The sequence below is a fragment of the Hemibagrus wyckioides genome, linkage group LG20, assembly GCF_019097595.1.
Source record: "Hemibagrus wyckioides isolate EC202008001 linkage group LG20, SWU_Hwy_1.0, whole genome shotgun sequence".
In the NCBI taxonomy this organism is placed as follows: domain Eukaryota; kingdom Metazoa; phylum Chordata; class Actinopteri; order Siluriformes; family Bagridae; genus Hemibagrus; species Hemibagrus wyckioides.
The window spans coordinates 4,162,480-4,187,918 of record NC_080729.1 but is presented as its reverse complement, the minus strand read 5'-3'; the positions used below and the strand labels follow the sequence as shown (position 1 = coordinate 4,187,918).

At 40.9% G+C, this 25,439-nt stretch overlaps 1 protein-coding gene across 4 annotated transcripts in view; it reads left to right on the top strand.

The window, feature by feature from the left end:
* Positions 1 to 25,439, top strand: part of bbs9 (Bardet-Biedl syndrome 9) — a 110,125-nt gene that overhangs the window by 58,763 nt on the left and 25,923 nt on the right. For all 4 annotated transcript variants that reach the window (XM_058418108.1, XM_058418106.1, XM_058418107.1 and 1 more), the window contains one exon: positions 8,718 to 8,843. In XM_058418108.1, the coding sequence (XP_058274091.1) occupies positions 8,718 to 8,843 (126 nt within the window). The remainder of the gene's footprint in view (positions 1 to 8,717; positions 8,844 to 25,439) is intronic.

Sequence of the window (25,439 nt, the reverse complement as noted above, 5' to 3'; positions counted from 1 at the left end):
CTCGAAGATGGGAATAAGTTCTTGGAAACTCAACATGAAAATGTTTGGTTGCGTAGTCACACAATTTCCATAAAGGGTTGGTTCAAAGGCATCGAAAAGAAACTCAATAGCGTCGACACGAATCAGTGCCGTCAATTTGACGCGTTAATCATTTCCATGAATTCTCGTGCACCGATTCTGAACTGTGTACTGGCGAAATAACATCAAATCAAGTTGGCTCCGAGCAGCAGGAACAAATCCTACTTGGTGATGAGAATGATTAACACCATTGCAAATCAACGAAGACCTTCCAAAGAGCTGCTACTGTAATCATAAAGGGTATCCTGTGCCCAGAAGAGGCTCTCTTGTGAGACTCCTCTCAAGGGCTCTCATTTATTAAGCTGTATACAAACAAATGTATTCATAAATTATTTGCAGGATCATTTACACAAACAAATATAGTGGAAATTCCAATGAAATCCCTGAAATAGCTAGCGTAAAAGGTGAATTTACTCCATTAAAAGTTGTAGCCGTGATTTTATCAGCATGTCTGTGGCGGTTGCAGTTCGTTTCACGGCCACGGCCGCCACCCAGACGCACTTCATGCAACTCAAGCTCCTCCACAAACACTGCTTTGCATACAGTATCTAATGTGTCTTCCACGTGCATGGCATCCCAGCTTTGCTAAAGTGATCATGTGATGTGGGTGGCAGCCCTGATTCACTTTTCCAATCTCTCTCTCTCTCTCTCTCTCTCTCTCTCTCTCTCTCTCTCTCTTGCTCTCTTTCCTCACTTCCTGGCTCGGAGCCAAAACACACAGCCGGCTCCCATTCGACCTAAAGCCTGTCAGGCTGTAGATAAACAGTAATTTATTACCCGTTGCTTTTTCAACCGGCTGTGAATGCAAAGTGTTTACGTTTCCACCAACACCGGCAGCAACAGAGACCTCTCTGCTCGGTCAGGCCCCCCATTCTCAGCTCCTGTGTGTGTCGGTGTGTGTTTTCAGAGCGTGTACGCATGTTTATGTAGATCAAATAGCTGGAGACTTTGTGATTGTTTTTTTTCTTCTCTTACCGAGGATAATCCCATCTTCAGAAAAGGAAGAGAGGGACAGAGGGAGGGAGAGAGGTGTAGAGAGTAGGGGGGGTTCTGTCTGATGAGGACACTCCAGCTCTCTGAGGAATGTACAAATGATTAATCGAGTGAGTGTCATCGTCTTCTCCTCTCCCCTCCTCTCTGCGTCTGCTGCCTCTTATCAGATCCCTTCTCCTCCCTAATATCTCTCCCTGTCTGCCTCTCAGTCTTCCTCCATCTCTCTCTCTCTCTCTCTCTCTCTCTCTCTCTCTTTCTCTGTGGTGATCTGGCCTCGTCTCCCCTCCGAGGCAGCTGGGACATGTAGACAGCCGATGATCTCACGCCGTCCTCCTCCGTGATAGCGAGAGCTGATAGAGGAATAGAGTGTGGACGGATAGATTGGACGGATGGAGACTTGCGGAGGAGAGCGACGAGCTGCTCTCAGCCGTCCAGCGAGCATTCCTTCTCCCTGATGAACTGTGTCTGTATGACACGTTGCCTTGACTCCCTGCGCTTCCTAACGCCGAGCTCGGGACACACACACACACAAATCACAAAGGCAGACCCCTCTGATTTGTCTCTTCCTGTCTTTTGTTTCTCTCTTCTCTGTCGAGATTTGTTGCTTTGTCTCGTTCTGTCTTTTTTAACGGATTAAAAAGCCAATCTCGTTCCCTCCTGTCCCTCAAACTTACTTCCTGTACGTCTCACACTGCACCTGCCTCACAGCCTAAAAGTCTCCTGAACCCTTCACCAGAGCTTAATGTCCTCCCACAGAGACATTAGGACAGAGTGCTGTGGATTTCTCCATCACTTCCCGGCCTTAGTGCTGGCTCGGACTCAGGACCTGGGTCAGGCCGAGACCCGATCTAAACGGGCCAGCTGAATCTCTCTCTCATATCGTGTCAGGCAATCTTTGACAAAAGTAAAAGCTTCTAAGCTCCTGACCTTTTGTTTTATCTCTCTCTTTTTTTCTGTATATCATTTGAGTAGCTTTGGTACTAGGGCTGTTACAGTTACAGCTATTTTTGCTGTTGGACTGAGGATTGTGTGAGTTTTTGTGTATTACTTGGACATTCATAAGCATATAAGTGTAAGCAAATAAACTCAATGACAAAATAAATCACCTTTAAATCAATTTATATCATACATAAGCTTATTAATCAAATAATTAAAAGGTAGAATGTGTATCAGGTAAGGAAAAAATGTGCCACAATGTGGCATGCTGTTAAAGGAAAATAATCAACGATAAGGCCCAGAACACTAAAGTTGATTATTTTCCTTTAACAGCAGGTACTTCATTTATCTATTTATATAACCACAAAACATTTCCATCAATTAATATTTTTATACTTAATTAAGGAACATCATTTAATATAAAACAAAACAAGTCAGTTTCTCTGATCGTTTATATCAGAGACCTTATATAAGACATGGAAAAACTTTGTCATGTTATTGAGAACACGTACTAGTACTGGAGACTCCTTCCATACAATGTAAATGAACATCTTGTATGGAAAAATCACCACAATAATGATCATACATTTTCTTTGTTAGATAGATAGATAGATAGATAGATAGATAGATAGATAGATAGATAGATAGATAGATAGATAGATACTTTATTGATCCCGAAGGAAATTCCAGAAAACTGTTTGTCTTGTTATTGGTCTGAGATGACGTGGAGCATCCATCATACAGTACAAGGCCATGCGTATTAGTGTTGCTATAGACATTATTATAAATCTTGTAGTCAGAACTACCATGAAAGAAAATTAATCAACTAATCAGACTGGAGAATTCAGCAGCACATGTAAATTTCGGATGATTTCTCAAGATTTTTTTATTCTTAAATGTTTAGACATCCATAGTAAGATTACCGATCTTCTATCTGTTGATCTGTAAGGAGTGTGTTGTCCTGTATTAGGAGTGTGTGTTGTGTTAGTGTAACACACTGCATTTAGGCAGCAGATTTGAGATGTCTTTCCTGCGCTGTCCCCCATTCAGCTTCTTTTTCGGAGGCCTTAAATGTATTCCGCAGTTCCTGTTCTCCGTCAAGGGACTCTTTTTATACCTCCACCGAGGCGTCTGACTGTTTTTTTTTTTTCTTTTCTTTTCAGGAAGTGTGTTTGCATTTTTCCCACAGTCACGCTCTTCTTAGGCACCTCAGCTGAAGTCTTGCTGAAGACGTGCATTTACATATTCATGTGGCCTTTATTGCTTCGTCCAATCTGTTTGTGCGTGATTTATACGCTTTTATATTCCACTTCCAGCCATGAGCGCAGTTATGTGCAGAGGAAACTTGTTGGTAAAAAAGCATGTCCAACACACCTGCAAATGACTTTTACACAACACTCAATCGCTGGCGTCCCACGAAATCCTCTCTGGAAACCGTATTATTCCACTTTACATAATATGTCAATTGTAATAAAATTTGTGCAAGGTTTATTTGCTTATCGGTCACAGCTGTTAACTGTGAGTAATGATGATGAAGTGTGTTTTGATGCTGAGAACCAGTCAGGCTGCCTAAAAGGAAAAATCCACTTGTATATTAATCTTTATAATGAATCTTCAGTGGTCTGGAAGATTTATACCGTAACGAAATTCTGAGTAAACATCGACATGTTAGTGTGTTTTCTCTTTGCTTAAGGTTTTACTGCAGTGGCTGAGAAGTGCAAAACAAAATAACAAATCAGAAAAACTAAATAACAAATCAGAAAAAACAAAATAAAAAATCTGAAAACACAACAAATCAGAAAACAAAATAACAAATCGCAAAAACAAAGAAAAACAAATCAGAAAACAAAATAACAAAACAGAAAAAAAATAAATCAGAAAACAAAACAACAAATCCAAAAAAAACAAAAACAAATCAGAAAACAAACAAAAACAAAAACAAATCAGAAAACAAAAAATAACAAATCAGTAAACAAAAAAACAAATCAGAAAACAATGAAAAACAAATTAGAAAAGAAAACAACAAATCAGAAAAGAAAAGAAAAAATCAGAAAACACAATAACAAATCAGAAAAGAAAACAACAAATCAGAAAACACAGCGACAAATAGACAAAACGATAAAGGTAGGTATAGTTTACGAATAGAATTCTTATCACTGATTGGACGAGACATCTGTCACTCAGGATATACAGGAAGTCCAGCAGTAGCTGCAGCAGTAGAAAGTGGATTGGTGTGTGTATGAACACAGCTCTGATCTTATAGCGCTCCTTACATCCTTTAATCTGGTATAATTTAGTCTTCAAAACATTCCTGTGTTCTTCAGGTGTGTTTTTAGACAGACATCGCAAACTAATCTTTACGCCATGATACGCTATCAGTATATCCAAAATCATGCCATATGAACGTCCTTTCTCAAAGTAGCGCTGAATGAATTCTATTTTCTTATAAATATAAATTTATATGTTTGTTATTTTCTTAAATTTAAAGTTGCACTCAATTTCCTACTTCTTGTATATCCTGAGTGAAAGATGTCACAAACCTTCCATTCATTCATTCATTCATTGTCTCCCACTTATCCGTAGCCGGGTCGTGGGGGCAGCAGTCTAAGCAGGGATGCCCAGACTTCCCTCTCCCTCACTTCCACCAACTCTTCCCGGGGAATTCCAAGGCGTTCCCAGGTCAGCCGAGAGACATAGTCCCTCCAGCGTGTCCTGGGTCTTCCCCAGGGTCTCTTCCCGATGGGGCATGCCCGGAACACCTCCCCTGGGAGATGTCCAGGAGGCATCCGAAACAGATGCCCAAGACACCTCAACTGGCCCCTTTCGATGTGGAGGAGCAGCGGCTCTACTCCGAGCTCCTCCCGGGTGACAGAGCTCCTTACCCTATCTCTAAGGGAAAGCCCCGCCACCTTGTGAAGAAAAGTCATTTTGGTCGCGTGTATCCGGGATCTTGTCCTTTCGGTCATGTCCCAAAGCTCATGACCATAAGTAAGAGTAGGAACGTAGATTGACTGGTAAATCGAGAGCTTCGCCTCAACAGACCAGTACATGGACCGCATTGCTGCTGCCGCTGCACCAATCCGTCTGTCAATCTCACGCTCCATCCTTCCCTCACTTGTAAACAAAACCCCAAGATACTTAAACTCCTCCACTTGAGGAAGGAACACCCCTCAAAACCTTTTCCAGTTTTCCAATTGTCCTTGCGTTTTCTGATTTGTTATTTTGTTTTCTGATTTTTTATTTAGTTTTTCTGATTTGTTATTTTGTTTTCTGACTTGTTATTTTTTTGGTTTGTTATTTTGTTTTCTGATTTGTTATTTTGGTTTCTGATTTTTTTTGTTTTCTGATTTGTTATTTTGGTTTCTGATTTATTTTGTTTTCTGATTTATTTTGTTTTCTGATTTGTTATTTTGGTTTCTGATTTATTTTGTTTTCTGATTTATTTTGTTTTCTGATTTGTTATTTTGTTTTCTGATTTGTTATTTTGGTTTCTGATTTATTTTGTTTTCTGATTTGTTATTTTGGTTTCTGATTTATTTTGGTTTCTGATTTGTTATTTTGTTTTCTGATTTGTTATTTTGGTTTCTGATTTATTTTGTTTTCTGATTTGTTATTTTGGTTTCTGATTTATTTTGGTTTCTGATTTATTTTGTTTTCTGATTTGTTATTTTGGTTTCTGATTTATTTTGGTTTCTGATTTGTTATTTTGGTTTCTGATTTATTTTGTTTTCTGATTTGTTATTTTGTTTTCTGATTTGTTATTTTGTTTTCTGATTTATTTTGTTTTCTGATTTGTTATTTTGGTTTCTGATTTGTTATTTTGGTTTCTGATTTATTTTGTTTTCTGATTTGTTGTTTTGTTTTCTGATTTATTTTGTTGTCTGATTTGTTGTTTTGTTTTCTGATTTGTTATTTTGGTTTCTGATTTGTTATTTTGTTTTCTGATTTGTTATTTTGTTTTCTGATTTGTTATTTTGTTTTCTGATTTGTTATTTTGGTTTCTGATTTATTTTGTTTTCTGATTTGTTATTTTGTTTTCTGATTTGTTATTTTGTTTTCTGATTTGTTATTTTGTTTTCTGATTTGTTATTTTGGTTTCTGATTTGTTATTTTGGTTTCTGATTTATTTTGTTTTCTGATTTGTTGTTTTGTTTTCTGATTTATTTTGTTGTCTGATTTGTTGTTTTGTTGTCTGATTTGTTGTTTTGTTTTCTGATTTGTTATTTTGTTTTCTGATTTGTTTTGTTTTCTGATTTATTTTGTTTTCTGATTTGTTATTTTGTTTTCTGATTTGTTATTTTGGTTTCTGATTTATTTTGTTTTCTGATTTATTTTGTTTTCTGATTTGTTATTTTGGTTTCTGATTTATTTTGGTTTCTGATTTATTTTGTTTTCTGATTTGTTATTTTGGTTTCTGATTTATTTTGGTTTCTGATTTATTTTGTTTTCTGATTTGTTATTTTGGTTTCTGATTTGTTATTTTGTTGTCTGATTTGTTGTTTTGTTTTCTGATTTGTTATTTTGTTTTCTGATTTATTTTGTTGTCTGATTTGTTGTTTTGTTTTCTGATTTGTTATTTTGTTTTCTGATTTGTTATTTTGTTTTCTGATTTGTTGTTTTGTTTTCTAATTTATTTTGTTGTCTGATTTGTTGTTTTGTTTTCTGATTTGTTATTTTGTTTTCTGATTTATTTTGTTGTCTGATTTGTTGTTTTGTTTTCTGATTTGTTATTTTGGTTTCTGATTTGTTATTTGGTGTCTGATTTATTTTGTTTTCTGATTTGTTGTTTTGTTTTCTGATTTATTTTGTTGTCTGATTTGTTATTTTGTTTTTCTGATTTGTTATTTTGTTTGTGGTTTTGTTGATTTGTTATTTTGTTTTCTGATACAGTTATGTTATTGTGTTTAGCACTTCTCAGCCACTGTATTTTACACATTAAAGTACACGATGCCTTTCGACTTCTTGCTGATAGCGATGCAGTGAGATTTAGTACTCATGTCATGTTAGTCTATAGAGAGCGATAGAGCGGCACTTAAATCCTTTACTCTCAGTTATCATCTGTACATTTTGGAGATTGTGGGTTCAAATCAAAATGATCCCAAAGCTATCAGGGATTTAGAGAGTAAAAATATCCATGCTGTCTTTATGCACTGTTTTTCCTTTAAATCTCAGCGACACTAGCCAATCGTGGGAGTCTGTAAGCTCATGTACGTGAAAGAGGGCATCATGTGCATCATGTGAGTGAAACTCAATATCAGAGCCATCAATACAACCTTTAAATCTCTTCACCTTGCAAACAAAGTTCAACTAGCAGCTCTTTGTCTGCTTCTGCTGCTTGCATTTTCGTAAGGCAGTTGTGACGAGCGCGCCAGACACACACTATCTCGTCTTATGTCTAAAGTCAGACTTTTTTTTTTCTTTTTTGTTTTTTGGACATGTTCCAGTGGAAAAGAGGTTCTGCCAAGGGAGGAAAGAGGAAGCACGCTGAAGAGGAGTATAAGACTGAATAATTCATGGAGGGAGATGTTCCTTATGGATTCTCGGATTCAAAGTCACTGGAAATGTGTGTGTAGAATTTTCCTGAGTGACTGAGACACAGTACTTGAATACACGATTTTCTCAGCATTTTGGCAGAAAGGCAGCTGAATCTGTCTTTTAATAGTCATCGGTGAGGAAGCTGTACTATCATACACTATGACTAACCTCTGTAAAGCTCTGAATGTTATATCAAATCACTAAATGTCTGATCTCATTCAGTTCTGCTTACCACCGATTCAAATCTCAGCTATTATACACGATACAGGCAATATAAACCAAATAGCAGCCCGAGGCTGTTGAGGTGTATCAGGCTCTCCAGGGTGGCCAACAACACCATTCTTCAGCGTTCTCACACCAATCCCCTTTCCAACCAGATACGCAAACCAGCGGCTGCTGTTTCCACTCGCTGACACCGCCTTGTTATCCTAGCAGGAGGGACTTGTTTCCTCCTCTTGTTGATCCAACCAAGGTAGACGGTGATCCCGACCTCTTCCATTCCGTTAGGCTGTCAGATTATAACATTGTCAAAACAACAGCTCGTATCCGGTTTCAAGCGTGAACCCTGGAAAAACAAAACTGTTAACGTTAGCTAAATCTAATAGCCAGCCGGCACTGCTTGTTGAGCAGATTGCCTTTATTGAATGGGATTATCCTAATCAGCCTGGTGGAAAGGTTGGTGGATTGGGGGGTTTACTGTGTTTGAGGATGTAGGACGGGAAGGGAAACAACCTAAGGGATTGTAGAAAGGCTGTACGGAACACAAGGGTGCGGCACAAGGGGTTCAATTCATAAGCTCCTTTCTCAAGGGCCCCTAATGCAGGTTGATCCCTAGATAGGGAGCAGCAGACACAGTCTGGGGACTTGCTGTGCAGACAGCCAGCGGGGATTTGATAGGTGTTGGGTTATGTACAGAGGAAGTTTCAGGATATTTCGCTTCTCCAGCACATACGCACCTTTTTTCAAATCTGTTCATTATTAGTCTCATTAGGTGTCTCATCTGCCATACTTGTCCTTGTGATTTAGCTGTTGCCATGGAAACGATAACATATTAAAAGGGGTGCATTAATATAAATCTTGGACTTCAGATCAATATTAGCTATAGAATCCATCACTAATGAAAATCTAATATTGCTTAACGCTGTCGTACGTTAACGGTTCCACTCTTCTCCTAGCATGCTGCGAGGCTATCCCCGAGTCGATCGCCGAAGACGAGGAAGAAGATCTGGCCCTGCAACAGGAAGCCACTGAGAAGATCATCAAGAAGAAGCAGCCCTCGAAGAAAGCGAAAAGCAAAACAGGTGAGCCAATGATTTCCCACTTTTCCTCCCCTTACAGACAGAATTCAATCCAAACATAGACATGAGGACTGGGAATTGAACTCACAGCCTTGTGGTCATTAGATGAGAACGTTAACCACTGAGCCACCATCATACACGTCACTCTGCCGTACTTGCCAGCGAAGGAAGAAACCCACATCTGGAGCCTCCAGCTCTTTTTTTGATGGGTGTGCCTCTGTGTGACTCTGTGGTTCTCTCTCTCTCTCTCTCTCCTTTTTTTATGGTGCTACTTTGCCCCGCGTCTTCAAGCATCTCATGGTCCATCTGGTTCTACTCTCTTCTCCTCCTGCCTTGCAGCCTGATTGGGCATAATAGCTGGCGAATCGCAATTTTTCCACCCATTATCAAACTTGAGATTTTGCCATAGCACTCCAAATCGTTTTTTTTTCTCTCTCTCTCTCTTTTTAATCAAATGAATTAAAGCTGTGTGCTTTGAATCCTTGAATCACAGCTTTAGAACAGAAATGTGTGTGTATGTGTGTGAGTGAGAGAGAGAGAGTGCAGAGAGGCTATTGTCCTCTGGGATCTTGTACGGAATTAAAAAAAAAACAAACAAGCTCATAGGAAATGCACACAGTGTTATTTTTTCAACACAATTTATTTCACATTGTGTGAGGTTAAGTGTGTGCAGGTGGTTCCATGTGTAGCTTGCGTGTGTGTTTATGCGCAATCATTCTGGGCAGGAATTCAAACCATGCATCATATCGAGCATTAATATGCCGCGTGTTGTCCCGTTGGCTCTAGAAATTCTGACAAAGCCCTTAAAGCTGCCCTCTCTGTTTGTAGTTTGCAGTGACATCTCTCATTGGCGTATACATGCACATGCACACACATGGCGGAATAACGTCATAATCCACTTGGAGAGATGTTTACTTTGGTTTAGAGTCAAACCCCTGTTATGAGCAAAAGCTCTCGGTTTCTTTCACACGCCATTTTTTATTTTTTTATTTTTCTCCCTAAACCACATCGGAATTAAAAGCTCATTATTTGTCAATACACAGGATTTTGACATTGCATATCAACACACACATTTACAACATGTATCTGGTGGTGACAAATTAAAGGAAAATCCAACATCAAGGAAAAGGAAATTATTATGTTTCCTTTTGTATCTTCAGTTGTCATATTGTCCATTATGTTCAGACAAGCAAGCTGGATCCAGCGTAACTTGAAGACCAAGATTTTTTAATAATTCTGTACAAATTAGCACATATGACACATTGACAATGACAAATCCTGACTTGATGATTCCTCTGACCGGTCCACCATTACTTCGGTTCCCTAATCACAACTTTCCTGACTGTAGTTAGTTCATATTGACTGTTTGACACAAGAATAGCTTATAAACCTGGATTTTGTCTTGTTTTGAAAGGAAGGGCTTGGTTTCTCGGGTTAGTGCATGTAGCTACTACAGTTATCTTAATCAGTTAGCTTTAGAAGCTGTGTATAGCTACTTCAACAAAAAAATGCAGGACAGGCCACACCCACACGAGACAAACACCCACATGAGGCAAGATTTCTTAGTTCACCTGGTGGTTGATGGATGAGGGCGGAGTCATCCCGGGTGAGACCATGCGCATCAGTGTAGAAATGTTTTAGCATAGGTTTAAAGATAATGGTGACATGAACTTATCTATGGTACACATTCGGTCTGTTGTAGTTTAGTGTAACATGCTTGAGGGAAAAAAACCCCAATGGTTTATAAATTTGGGTCTAGTAAAAACTTCCTTTACAGTTCCAGCTCAGATGTAAGCGGGTGTACATGTGCAAAATCCGCAAGTCTTAATGTGGTTAATCCACCCAGGCGTCGTGCCTAATGAGCAGTGGCTCACTCGGGAGGTGGAAGAGGTTGGGGAGTCACCATGTGCGATGCGTGGGGATCGTTAAGACTCTGTTATGCAGTTATTTTCCTGTCAAAAATAATCAGCAAGAAGAGGTGATTATATGTACTGCAAATGTTTAGAATAGACATGCTACAATTGCGAATCACACAGCTCACGCAAGATATCTGAGGGGATGGGGCTAAATCGGACTTTGACATATTACAGCTACAAACGATCCAAAACATACATTTTTTCACCAATTGAGTGGGACATAAAGTACACTGAATGTATGAATAATGATTTGAGAAGTCTATATAGAGTTTGTTACATGTTAGGGAATGAAGTAAATAGAAATAAAGGTATAAAAACATGATTTTTGTGTTGCCTTATGAATCATTTTGACAAGAAGCTAACTCCATACCTTACAAGTGCAAATATACCCAGAGGAATGGTGCCTCAGAGTTTAGCAATTAAATAGCATGTGTGTGTGTGTGTGTGTGTGTGTGTAAGTTCAGCAGCCTTTGCCCACCCAGCGATTCCAATTAAAAACTACGAAAACAAAATAAAAGGCAAAACAAACATTCAAAATCAAGTGCGCTTTTCCACAGCGATGCCAATTAGCGGCAATGCCACACAGATCGTGAGCAATGATGCAGCGAAGCAGGAATTGTTCCCAAACAGATTAAGGACAGGTTTAAAAATTTGATTATGTGCTTTGCTAAACATATTGACTTTATTTTCCTAAAAGGTTAGAGAAATGCAGCAGACACATCAATCATTCTGTCAGGTAGGCACAAATCTGCCTTTCACTTACAAGACAGGTTCTAAACATTTCCTAAGTACATGTTTTATATCGGTTGATGCAGGATACTGTTTGAATGAAGCCCTGGCACATTTTTTTTTATAGGTAGGTGAAAACTTAGCAAGCTCACTTGGGTGCAGGCTAAAGCCAACCAGTCTGAGAGAGTCTGAGCGAAGTGATCTCAGTCCTCTTTAAATCAAACTTTAGAGCAATTTGGTCACCTGCCAATTCCCTCCTACTATCCGGATCTCCCCAGATCTCCCCAGTCATGCAGTAGCTACCAACAGGCAGGGTGAAGGTTGACACATGCTTCCTGTAAGACACATGACGTCAGCCAAACGCATGTTTGCAAATCAATACATGTGCTACATCACAAGGCAGTATTACACACTCGGAGGAAATCGCTATCTACCCCGTTCTACACACATTAACTCAGACATGCCCCTGATTGACTATCATGTCTTTGAGAGATTGCCATCCTTCCCACCCTAGAGATCTTGGACAAATTTGCTCACTTGACCACCAGCGGTGGGTGTTAATGGCGTCAACGGGATTTGAGCTCACTAACTCCTGACGATATGGCAAAGGCATTTCTTGCATTGGGACTTCTTGCGGGAAAAGTAGTTATACGATATGACCACTTAGCAAATCTTGTTATAATTGGCCTGATTCATTTCCATGCATTTATATAAGTGTGATAAGCATTCACCTGAAAGCTCTACACTATTGGCCAAGTTATGTTTCAGCGTCATTCAATTGGATTCCTTGTCAAATTCCTTTGACCGCTGTGAATTGCCAAGCTCCTTTGAAACGCCATTTTACTGATTAGTGATTAACTAGAGTTTTCATAGCAGTGTTTTGTATTATTATACTATTATGACAACGATGTCAGTATTGCACTCCTTCTCTATGCACTTTTGCCACAAAAAAAGTGTGATGACTTAAGTTTTGATTAAGATTTTCAACATCATGGAATCAGCAGAGGCCAAACAAGTCTGTAGCCCTCCGGATCTCGCTCAGAGCTCTGTGCAAACTCTCTAAACATCTTTTGATTTACTTCCTTTTTGGATCCCACCTGTGCCAAAACAACAAAGCTTCCTCTACCACCCCCACCACTCATAAAGAACTGAGGAGAACCAGGACACCTCAGATGGTTTGCAACAGGCTCCGTCATCTCCCCAGCCTCAGACAAAAGCAAAAACGGAAATTATTAATCCCTAATTAGTTGTCTGTAATGCAGATCTTCAGACGAGGCCCTTGCGGTTTTTGTGCATCTGCTTGGACATGCCCTTTAATAACCAACCCCCTATACCTAACCCTTCACAGAGAGAATGATTAAAAAAAGAATTTCACAAATTTCCCTTCCCAACACACACACACACGCACAGAGCCTGACATAAAGATAATTAGGGAGATGAAACTACCTAACAGGGTGCAGGACAGGCAGGAAGCATCTCTAATGGAGTTGAAAGGCTTCAAACGGTGGTTTTGGATATGAGCTGCTGCGCTCCTTGGGTGGAACACATGAAAGGTAGATGAAACTGAGATGAAAGGGAGAGTGCCGTTTTTTTTCCTTTTGGTCTCTTCCCCCTCCAGAACGCACACACTTACACCAACCAACCTGCAATTGCAATCACAACACCACCAGCTGAGCTGAGGGACCAGCTCTCAAAAAGTGGTGTGAATTTAGGATGATACATTATAGTGTAGACATCGCTATTGTGATGGATTCGTGGGTGGTGATACCCTACGTGTTTCCATACATATAAATCAGCTCCGGTCAGTTTGATATCTGCTCAGAGGTCTCCTTGTAGCTGGACAGACATCTGCATGGATCCACTTTCTTCACTATTCCAGTGAGAGCACAGGTGTTTTCCACTGGTTCTCGATCTCTATCCTTGAGGCTGGTGGCCAGGGATCGTGAAACTCTGGCCAGAAACCCAAGCCAAATCCAAACAAACACAAACCTAATTAGACTGACATCAGTGTTGCACTAAACGTCACCGCCCTATGTATTCTGCTTGTGTTCTGACACCATGATCTGGCACCCAAAACATCAATGCAAATAAAATTCCATTATCTAATTCAATCAGACAGGTCCATTGGAACCTTAGAGGGAAGATGGACAGTACTACTACACTTCAGCTGAAAATATCACGGCTATCCTTGTAACCATCATCTGCTCCAGTTGTTAATCCTCTACACGATTCTCCAGGGAGTCATAGGGAAGCAAGAGAGTAAACGAGAACCTACATTGAAACAGATGCTAGACTGGAAGGCTAACGCCAAGAGGAGAAGTATCTACCCAAGGCTCGTATTTTATGACCTTGCTTGAAAGTACACAGAGCTCCTCCTTAAGAGAATCTCTCAGTGGGGTGTCTGGTCTACTAAACAGTCCCAGTCCCAGCTTATCATTTTTTGCTTGAAGGTTCCTTTTCCCCTCATGCATCAATTACACATGTACGTAATTGATTTTCACGCTCAAAATCCAGGACAATATCAGCATTCGATTAAAGGTCACATATAGCCTTTTGCGTTATTCAGACTTGCCAATAAAGTCCCATCGAACAGGATGTGCTCTCATCTTCAGACCGTTTGCCATGGATATCTTTTGTGCACATCTCTAGCCACAAGGTTGCTTTGCAGCTGTGTAATTGCACTTCCATGGCAAGTTTGTAGGACTGGATGTACACATTGGACGGAAAAAATGTTTTAATGGATATATGTGATGGAAAAAATTCTGCGGTTGGTGATCTGCCATATTGCTCTGATTACTTCCTCCTGTGAAAGTAGATCTTTCTTGCCCACATTTATAGATTGAAATGTGGTGGAATGTCTAGTAAATTCTATCTTGCTTGCAACTGTGCAGCATTTGATTTATTTAAATTCTACATACAATGTGCCATTTTCGCGATGTTTACAGCACATACTATGTTAACCTCAGACTAGGTACTTCATGATCATTTCCTGGGAATCTTCTAACCTTTGATTAATTTGGTTCACCATAAATATATTAAGTTCTCTAAATGAATGAAGCTGAAATGGAATTGAATGGTTTCTATTGATGGAACGACAGTATAACTGTTAAATGGTGTTTCTTCAGTCCTTGTTTAGCTTTTGGTCGTGTCTCATAGGTAGCCTTGTAGGGGCATACATGACCGCTTCTTGACTTTCCCAGCTGTAGATTAATGTGGAATAGGACCTGGTTTGCTGTATGTTTACTATATTGCAGTAATGAGTCTGGAATGTTCTATCAGATGGAAGCCTTGAAATAGCGAGCCGATGGTAGCAGCGATCAAGCCGGAGTTGACGACAACCTGCTGGTGTCCTGGAGCAGGGTCCGTATTTTAGCCTGGACCTGAGCCTGATGCTTTTGCTCAGCCTGGGCATCCCTCTCTGTCTGTGGGTCCCATAAAAACCTCATTAAATGTGTGCAGTTTCCAGGGAACAGAGAAGGAACAAGAACGTGTGATGGCTATCAACATTCCTCCCCGAAACAGACACATGTGTCTACTTTCTCCTCTCTTCTCTCTTGCTTTCTCGATGTCTGAGACTGTATTTCTTGTTTGTTCTTTAAAAATGTTTAAAATATAAAGCAGACCTAGGCAACAAACAGCTCAAGGGCCAAGTTAAATTTCAAAATGTAGTCGGGTAGTGATAGTAATTTATTCACCGCAGCACTGAATAAGATCATATTCGGTGATAAAAAATATCTAACATCTCTAGACGAAGTTTGCTTCTGGTGGAAAACGATTGCTTTCGTTTAAATATGCACTTCTACCAGTCTGTGGCTGAGTAAAAAATGTTAAGTAGTTCTTCAATCTTAAAGGAAAACTCCACTCTGAAACACATGCACTATGCTTATATTCAAATAATTGTGTTGTGATTATGGTACTAATTTGTTGTTTGATGGTACGTTGCTAAATCAGTTACAATTACAATCAGGTTTTACTGTTGAACGAGCAAGACCGTCTTTTTCCAGCAACACTGATCATTCTATTAATGAGAAATCCAACATAATAGCTGCTGAGACCTCAGTGCAAATGTTGGACCCAGAGTCCCTGAATGCAATGCATCCATACAACAAAGCTGCAGCTATACAGTGAGTTGTGGTAGAGAATTGACTTGGCTAGTTAGCAATCTTGGAGATGATGCTGACAGCAGTATTGGCATGAAAGTTGAAACTTTTTCCACTGTAAAAGTCCCAAGTGTTATCCCAGTGTGTATTTTAAACACAAAAGCAATTTATAGTCTGTAGGGGGTCACTGAAGTTTTATTCATGAAATAATAGTAGTCATTCATCGACAAACTTCAAAAAAAAAAAACCTCAAGATTTTTCTGCTCAGTTGAACCTGAACTCCGCTTTTAGGAATGTGGAACAGTTTAATGTCCAACCGTGAGAAACTGAACCTCGCTCATCCACTCGCACTGTATTCTTTTCAGTGGAACGGACCTGATTATGCACCAAGGTGCACTGCTGCTGAAGAGAGCCCTAACACATTTACACATACACAAAAGCACACACAGACACACACAGGGCCTGGAGCGAGCCGTATCCTTTTACGAAAACAAAACAAGCTGATTGGGAAGTGGGCCCTAGAAAGAGGCCGCGAGTTTGCTCAGTAATAAAAGCTGCTTTCGTTTGACAAGTTCTGTTTTTAACAAGAGGCCTTTAATTTTGCGAGAAGGAAGCAATGAATTGTAAAATATACTTTTCCAGAGCCGGCCCGTTAAGTGCGCTCTGTAGCCTACTGCACATGGGATCGACCCTGTACAATGACTAACATATGTGCTTTCCATCCTTTGTCCATGCGGGCTCTTTTCTATTCTCTCCCTCCCTTCTCTTTTACATTCTTCCCACTCAGACACTATTTCTTTTTTTTTAATTCCTCTTCCCGTTTATCTGTCTCGTGAATGATATCCCAAAAGAACAGCGCTGACAGTCTGGATGTGCCACTGCACTCCTGGTTGTTGTGTGTTAAATAGAGGTCAGGATTGAGGTCGGCAGCTGAGAGGAGCTAGTTGTATGCTGTCAGTTGCTATAAGTGAGAACACAGGTTCGAGAACACGGGGGGACTCACCGGGGTCGCCTTGTGTACTTCCTAGTCTCTTCGCAGCTTGAGAGACTTCTAGGTTCTTTATGCAGTCTGGGGTTTTTGCCTCTGGCCAGGATTTGTGTGTGTGCATTGTGTGTTTGTTTCTCCAGATGTACGGTGCATGGTTTCACTGTATGCCAAGGCACATTTGGCAGCTGGCAAAAGGTCGGAGGTCATTTGTGAAACGAACCACAAAATTGGGAGGACGTGTGGTTTCATTGGAGGAAAAAATACCCCATGTTCTTTCTCTCTCTCTTTCTCTCTCTCCTCCCACACGACTTCCCACTTCTTATTTCCTAGTGGGCGGACAGAAATATATCTGTCCTTGTGTACAGACGTAAGTAGTGCCCTTCGTTACCTTGTAAAAACAGGAACACGCTCCATTCAAAATATTGAAGGATGGAAATTAGCTACATTTCCAGGTACCCCCACAACACACCCCCTTCTAGAACAACCGTAAAGCAAAAGCGTGTTGACAGCAAGGTTGTCGACACATGTTTTTAATTGCACTAATTAAATATTAAATCTGACTCCCGGTTAGTGTGCTGGGGACTGACCCAAGTCCAACATTTGAGAGACAGAAAAAAAGGTCCCAGATGGTCAGGAACGAGTATGACCTGTAAAAGTCCTGTAAAGATCTAGACTGTATGGTTGAAGCTTTGAGAATTTTTAGCAAAATATGCAATGCATGCACCTTTACATAACAGACTTGCAGGAAATTCACTGATTATTTTAAACCCCGATAGTAAAGTGCAGACCCCTGATAAGAATCAGTGAGACTGAAGAGCTCAGTGGGTTTATGACACCAGACCCACTCAGATCTATGCTGTCTTTGTCCACTAATCCCACTTCCTAGTTTTTCATGATGACCATGGCACAATGGATGGCTCAGCTCTGCAGGTCAGCATGTTCATGTGAAGGGCCTGGCGGACACATAGATATATACATATTAGACTCCTGGATGGGTTTTTTCTGCAGTGAGTGCAATCTAATCCAATCTGGGTGACTAGTTCAACTATCCAGCGGAGCCTCAGAATAAACTGCTGCTGCTCCAAATCAGGTTTTTCTCAGGTTTTTGAGATGCAAAGATGCCCTTGCTCAGCTCCTGGCTCCTACCAAGTTGGAGATCCCATGGTAGGTCCAGGACTCACTACATAAATGATCTCACAGATGTTTAGGGAACATCTGTAGATCCCCCAAGAGGAGCTGGAATTTGTGGTTTGGGATAACGTCTCAGTGGAGCAAATATACCATGTTGAACACAGTTCCAAGATAGTACCAGTGCTTTCTTCACTCCATTTAAGGAGTTTCATTCCCATGAAGTGGAACAATGTTGTTTCAGCCAAGTGGAAGAGTTCCTCACTAAGGGAAACTCCCCATGATAACCCCACCTGCGCTCCCTGCTTCCAGGCAGAACTCTGGCTCATCTGGCTTTGGCTGTACAGATTTATGCCTGTCCTCCTGACTCTGAGCTGGAGGCTTTTTCATGAAGGCAGTGAGGTTGCTTCATGGAATTACAGCAACATTTCTTGGAAGGTGCAACCTCCTCTTGCCGCACTGGATATTTGCCTGTGTGTGTGTTTTTACACGGCCAGGGTGTGTCAGTCTAAGTGGAAGCCATGCTCTCTGGCGGCTGCCTTTATAAATAGCCCAGCTTACCTCTTGTCCATGTTTATCTCTTTCGTTGCCTCTACCCATCTGGTGGAGGCCTGCACGGTCAGAGGATTTATGTGCTTCTTGGGTATTATGGGTTCTCTGCTGGAGCCCTGGCACCATGTAGGCTTTCCCCAGCAGACGAGGAATCCCTGATTAGAATGCCTTTGAGCTTGAGGCTAGTTTGCCCCTGCTTCTTTAGTCTCCCTTACATGTCTAATTAAAGATGTGACGTGTCTGCAAAAGGTCCACTGTTTACAGATCGTCCACGGTTTTCCACAGCATGTAGAGCACCCTCTGATTTAGTTTAACGAATGACATGGTAGCCAAATGAAAGACAAGTTAATCTTGTACATCTTGCGCTTTCAAGCATCTCTGACTTGCAGTAAGCTTTTATTTTTTAGCCCAGAATTCTCAGTGTGACTATGTGGGTGTCTGGATCTACTTTGTCAGACGCTTGTTCACAAATCGAAGAAACATTTTCACTTGTCCTACTGCCAGGTCATGGATTTCCCTTGCATGTCCCATGTTCCCTTGCTTGTCTGAATAATGCACTTGTTGGCTCATTGTGTCTGGAGCAGACAGTGCAGAGGCTTGCAGTTCCCAGAGGCTGTTCAGGGTCAGACAGAGGTCAGCCATGCTTTCCCCTTACGCATATTTCTCATCGCTGACTGCATAGCCGGGTGAGATTTGTGAGATACTTGTGTGTCTTTTGGAATGTGTGTGTGTGTTTGTGTGCTGAGCCTGTCTGGATTGTTAAAGCCACTGGCCTTGCAGGACCTGTGAGCGCTTCCTGGCGGAGGTTGGAGTTGGGATCTTGTTTTTTCCTCTCCTCTTACGTCTTTTTCCACCTTCCTGCACTCGTCACCTGTCCTACACAAGCTTCCAATTTCCTGGTACCACAATGTTACAGTTAAGTCCCATTCCCACACAAATTCTTATCAATAATGCAGCAATAACTTCAGAGTTTCAGCACAGTTCCATGATTCAGTGGATGCCTGTTATCAATTTTACTTTCCTGACTTATACAAACAGCAGTTGTGTGTGTTTCTTGTTCATCTGTCTCCTGGTCTTGATCAGATAACCATTCCTTTCCCTTCACCTTTTTTTTCAGGGCAGAATTAGGGCATAGGTCAAGGTAATTGTCATTCTTGCACCTTTTTAAGAGTTAGGTTTATATTTCTATTTTATAATCAGATGTCATGCTAAAGATTTAGAACTGTCTTCTATTCTTACATTGACTGGTTCTACTTCCTAGGAGAAATAGGTCAGAGATTCAGGGAGAAAAAAGTAAGAGAACTTGCACCATTCTTAGATTTGTACGTCACTGGTTTCATCAGATCCATCAATTTGGAGACAGCCGCAGCAAGGTCTTAGTGGGCTGAGTTCTATTTATGGTCTGGTTCTTTATACCTTCTGGGAGGAATAAATCACAGATCTAGTGAGGAAAAAATCAGAGATCTTGCACCATTCTTAGATTTGGACACTGTTGTTTTCATCAGATCCATCAATTTGGGGAATCCCACAGCGAGGACTTGGTGGGCTGTGTTCTATTACCAGGGTGGTTCTTTAAAATGTCTGGGAGGTATGTGTCAGAGATCCAGGCCCAAACGCCTCTTTTTGCTTATAGCTCTTGGTTACAGCTCATTTTTTCCCCAGTGATACAAACTAATAGTAATCAATCGCAAACATATCTGCAAATGGAAATAAAACCCCGTGGGTGTTTGAATGGCATTAACACAATCGGGTGAAATTGTGGTTCCATGAGCTGTTTGATAAGGGTATTCAAAATAGAATTAGACCAACAGTTGAGGGCAACTCTTTGAAAGTCAGCAGGCGGGAATTACCTCAGCCCTGTGCTATGGCGACGACGTGGCCACACAGTAGATCTGATCCTGTGTTAATGTTGCAGGGCTTAGAAGCCAGTTTAACTTGGCAAATCGGGTTAATCTAAGAACAACAAGATTCCCAGTCCACTCTGCAATCTTATATGAAACAGTCAGGGGACCTTGACCCTACAAACCAAAACATACATTCCCAAACTATCTCCTGTTCCATGCTCCATGTTTTCTTTTTTTTTTCAAAGTTATTTTTGTTATGATCTGATAATCTTGATTACTAAAAAAAGATTCTAAGCTTTCCTCGAATAGAATAACACCTTCTGACTCCACTGTAAAAGCCAGTGCTGGAAAGCCATTTCAGGTATCTAGAAGTACCGTACAAATTCCACTGAAATCTAATAGATACTATAGGGCCAAAAATATGTAGATGCCTTAATCATCACGCTCAAATGTGCTTGTTAAACATCCATTTCAACAATTAAGGGCATTAGTATGGATTTGGTCCAGATACAGGAAAGGACAATTCCAGAAAATTGTGTTTTTATAATTGTGTTGAAGTTTAGGGAAGGGTGTGATGGTCAGACGTCCACATTTTTTTGGCCATCTTTTTGTAAGCTACAACAAAATTTTATAGCAAATAGAATTTTATAGCAATTTCCACAAAAAGTTCACAAAATTTAGTTACTGCTATACTCTCAGTTGTAGTATATTATGTAGGTTAAAAGGTTCTCCGATTATTATTTTTCCACTTTTTCATCCATTTAACTTTTATCATCCGTTTCTTGTTCCTCTTCCATTTGCCAGGGTTCCCCCAGCTGTTGTAGACTATTTGCTTGTGTTTGTGTTCTTTGACAGTTTGGAAAGGAGTGATTTAAGCCTTACTGATTACTTTTTATAGCAGAGGAGAGCATAAAATCTCGGACTGCAATGGACTGTGCAAAATTTATAACTCGAGAGAGGTCTCAGCAGTTTTTCATTTGCACCCAGTTGTGTATTTTTATTTTTTTGCTTCAACTCTCTTGCTCCCTGTGTCTTTATTTCAGCTAACCCCACACCCCCCCCCTTTCCACCCATCCATCTGTGAGCTGGACCGAGCCTCCATTTGGCCTCATATTGCTTGTGTTGGATGAAAAAAAAAATCCCCAACAGAACTCACGACAGAGCTTTGTCATGCATGCTAACGTAACGCTGATTTAACACCGGAACCGCTCCAGCTCGGCTTTAAAGAATAACAAACAAACATCATTAGTCTTTCGAGAACTTCCTGCGGGCCGTTAGGACAGACTTGGTGATGGAACCTTGGCTTCGGCTTTTGTCTCACTTCATCTCTTATTTCAGGCAAGCCAAAGTATATGTCAGACGCAATTAAAAAGGCAGCGATGGTGCAAAGGGTATTGTGAGGCTTGAGAAAGTGAAGCAGCTTGACTATAAAATAAACTGGAAGGAATTAGAAGTGGGGCCCATTAACTCACATGACAAAGGAGTGTAATAAACAAGGAATGAGGAGGTACAGGCTTCTTTTTTCTTGCCCTTCCTATTGTAAGAAGACAAGTTTATACTCGCGTAGATGATGCTGGTTTATCCTGGCTTAGCTGCAGCTTAGCCATAGTTGACTAGAAGAACCTTGTTGTTTAGATGATCTTTTTGGTTGGTTGACTGCAATCAGCATGGATTATACTGGTCATGCTGGTTGATGGGCAACACTGTGGCACAACAGGTAGCATTACCGCTACATGGCTTCGGCGCCACCAGTTTGCTCCCAGAGATGGGATTACTGTCTGTACAGAGTTTTGCATGTTCTCTGATTGTCCATGTGGGATTCCTCTAGGTTCTCTGGCTGACCATGGACTGAATGGACTGGCTTCCAATCCTGGGCATATATCCACTAAGTGTTCCCGGAATTGGCTCCTGCTGCTTAAAGTGCTTAATGAAGACTTATGATTGAATGCTGGTTATAGCGTTTGTTTTTCATCATGATTTTCATCTTTTTTAGTGAGCTTTTATTTTTTTTATTCCTTTTTTTTATTTCTCCTTCCCTGTCTAGTCTAAAACACCCCATCATTTCTCCCTTCCGCAGATGGAGAGTAATCTTACAATCACGATACCGATCTCTTTTATCATCACTCTTCTCTGTTTGCATAAGAGCTCGAGTAAAGCTCTGTTCCTTCACTCCCAGCCAGAAACGACACAGCCTTCCGTTAAGTCCAGCCTGGTCTTAATACCTGCAACCACAAAGCCGCTACACCAAAGTCCAGTAAAAACACAGAGCAGAAAATTTATGATCAGTACCTTTTCTGCCTACAGTAACCGCTGACGTGACCACTCTACTTTTTATGGCCCTGCATTTGTTTGTATTTGTTTTATATTAAAAGGAGAGTTGAGTCACCAGGGCCCAGCTTAGCGCTGTCGTAGTATGTAGAGGCTTCCCTCACTGATACTAATGTCTGGAGCTCATAAAAAGGAGCGTGAGCTGTGCCAGGCGCAGGGTTTCCTAGTCTTGAGCTCCATTCTTGAGACATAGTGATGGGGGCTTTTCATTAGTGCATTGCTCTATGTGTGTGCGTATTGTGATTAAATTATTCCCTCTGTGAAAGGCAGTGATTTATTTGGATCCCTTGCTAGGTTGCTAGCAGTAACACGCAGGCTTTTTCCCACTCTCTGCGCCAGCTCCCTGCAGTCGCACAGCTCTCCCCTGCCACCGCTCCCCCTCAGCGTCACATATTAAAAAAAGGCAAATCCTTTAGTCTCGCATAAAGAGTGTATACCGAGTGAGGCCATGTCGCAGGCTAGTCCAAATTAAACGCCTTGTGTTCGCACGGTGAAGCAATCAAGCTCAGCGTCACAGCTTTAACAGTGACACTCGAAGTGTCGGAGTTCCACTACTTCCCTAAATATGACGCCTGAATCCATGTTGCATTGCGTATCACCTCAAATGTACCAAGTAGTCTTTCTGCCCTTTGTTTTATTGGCAGCTGCTGTCGATCCTGCATGCTGGAAACCTTATCTTCTCCCGAGAGAGCTCTTCAACAGAGGAAGCCTCATGCTTGTTATGGGCCTTCTTGAATTTTTTTTTTTGCTTTCCCTTTCATTGCTGAACCCTAATTAATCATTTAATAGCAACCAGGTTTTTTCTTGCACCTCAAATCGCTCATAGTAATAAACCGAAGGAGACATGAGGAAAGTGTGAAAGTTTAATGTGTTCTTTATTGCTGCTCGTTTTAATGGCATCTGAAGTATTCCTTGCAGTTAAAATTCAACCTGGAACCGAAGTCTCACTTGCTTCAGGAAAGGAGAGCTTGGTGTTCGGAGATATATGATGTTATTGAAAAAAAAAAATCTTTAATTGAAGGCACTACATTATGTCGTATCGTCAATTTTGGTGGTTAGTTAATGGAGAAATCTGGAACATACCTTCTCATAAACTCCTATAGCTTCTCTTCATTTTTTTTGTAATATAAGCTCATGCAAATTAGAAGCAAAGGAATGTGGCGCTCACATCATTACCCGGAAAAGCAACAAACACATGCAGTATGTAATACACATGGAATTTTTAGTGTGACAACAATGAAGACACACCCATCCACAGTATGCACAAAGGTCCGTTTATCCAGTGTGAAGTTATCATAATTACAACACCGACATCACTCAAAAGATCTCCAAAAAACCCATGCAAATATTGGACGTTAGATGACGGAAGTTCCAAAGTCTTTTCTACGCGCTCACTGTCATTATTACTAGCTCTGATGTTGAGCGAGACACTAGAGCAGCACCATTAACAGCCCCACTGCAGATAAGTGCTCCCCAAACAGGAACCTGAACCTCCCGTACCTGTGGAGCTCTCTTTCTTTTTCTGTCAGGCTGAGCTACGCTGTTTGCCTCCCGATGTTAATGTAGCTCATCTCCATCCGCCCGAGCAGTGGGAATCTCCCTGCCTGAGTGAGCGAAGCCCAGTTCTCAGGCTCTCAGGCTGTAGATGCTGTTAGCGCTCAGTGTGAGAGCCAAGTCTCTGCTGTTTACACTAAGAGCGCACTGTTGAAGTTTCCTCACGAGCCTTTTGAGATTTGGCCAGATTACGATGGTATTAGTTTTGATGTGAATTTACCACTTCTTTACCACAAGTAAATGCACTCTGGATAAGTAAACTTGACAGCAGACAGAAGTATGTTGAAATCATTCAGCCCAAGCTTAAATCTGATAATTTGGTGTCAATCAGTACAGCATTGGATAAAAGTGGCCTAAATGCAAGCTTTCTGGTTTGTATTTAAATATTTCCAACACTGTGTCTGAAGGTTTGTGGACACCTGACTATCACACCCAAATATACACTAAATTGGCAAAGGTTTTGGGAAACCCCTCCAAATCATTGAATTCAGGTGTTGTTTTTCAGGGGTTGGTGCTTGGCCCCTCTCAGTTCCAGTGAAAGGAACTCTTAATGCTTCAGCATACCAAGAATTGGACAATTTCATGCTCCAAACTTTGTGGGAACAGTTTGGGGATGACCCCTTCCTGTTCCAACATGACTGCCCATCAGTGCACAAAGCAAGGTCCATAAAGACATGGATGAGTGAGTTTGGTGTGGAGGAACTTGTCCTGACCTCAACCTGATAGAACACCTTTGGGATGAATTAAAACGGAGACTGCGAGCCAGGTCTTCTTGTCCAACATCAGTGTCTGACCTCACAAATGCACTTTTAGAGAAATGGTCAAAAATTCCTTTGGAAAGCCTTCCCAGAAGAGCTGAAGATGTTATAGCTGCAAAGGATGGGTCAACTCTATATTAAATTCATGTGCACGTCCCAAACCTTTTGGCAACATAGTGTATCTAATCTGTTGAAAGCACTCAATTGTATATGAGGTTATGTTACAATTACTCTTCACTGGAACTAAGAAGACCAAAGTGTTCCATGTTCACTGCCCTTGTTGCACCATGAAGACATGGGGTGTGAAGGCTGGAGTGTCCTGCACAAAGCTCCGATCCACATCATCACCACTATCACTATCACTATCATCATCACCACCTTACTAAATCTCCCAAAGCCATGCTCCAAAATTTAGTAGAAAGTCTTTCGTGAGCATTGGAGGTTATCATAACAGCGAAGACAGGAATCTGGAATGGGATAGTCTTCAAACTTTTGTGTATTTTCTGATCAAACAATATACTGTGGGCGTGTCATGAATTGGGAATCCGTTTGGCTTAATTTATTTGCATTTTTACAAACATTTTGAATGATTCCTTTCAAGGAGCAGTATTTCAGTAGCACTTGTTCATTCCAGCAGACTAGCAAGGATTAGTGAAAGTGTGAGAAAGTGTTTCTCGGGACGCAGTGATAAATATCCGCGTG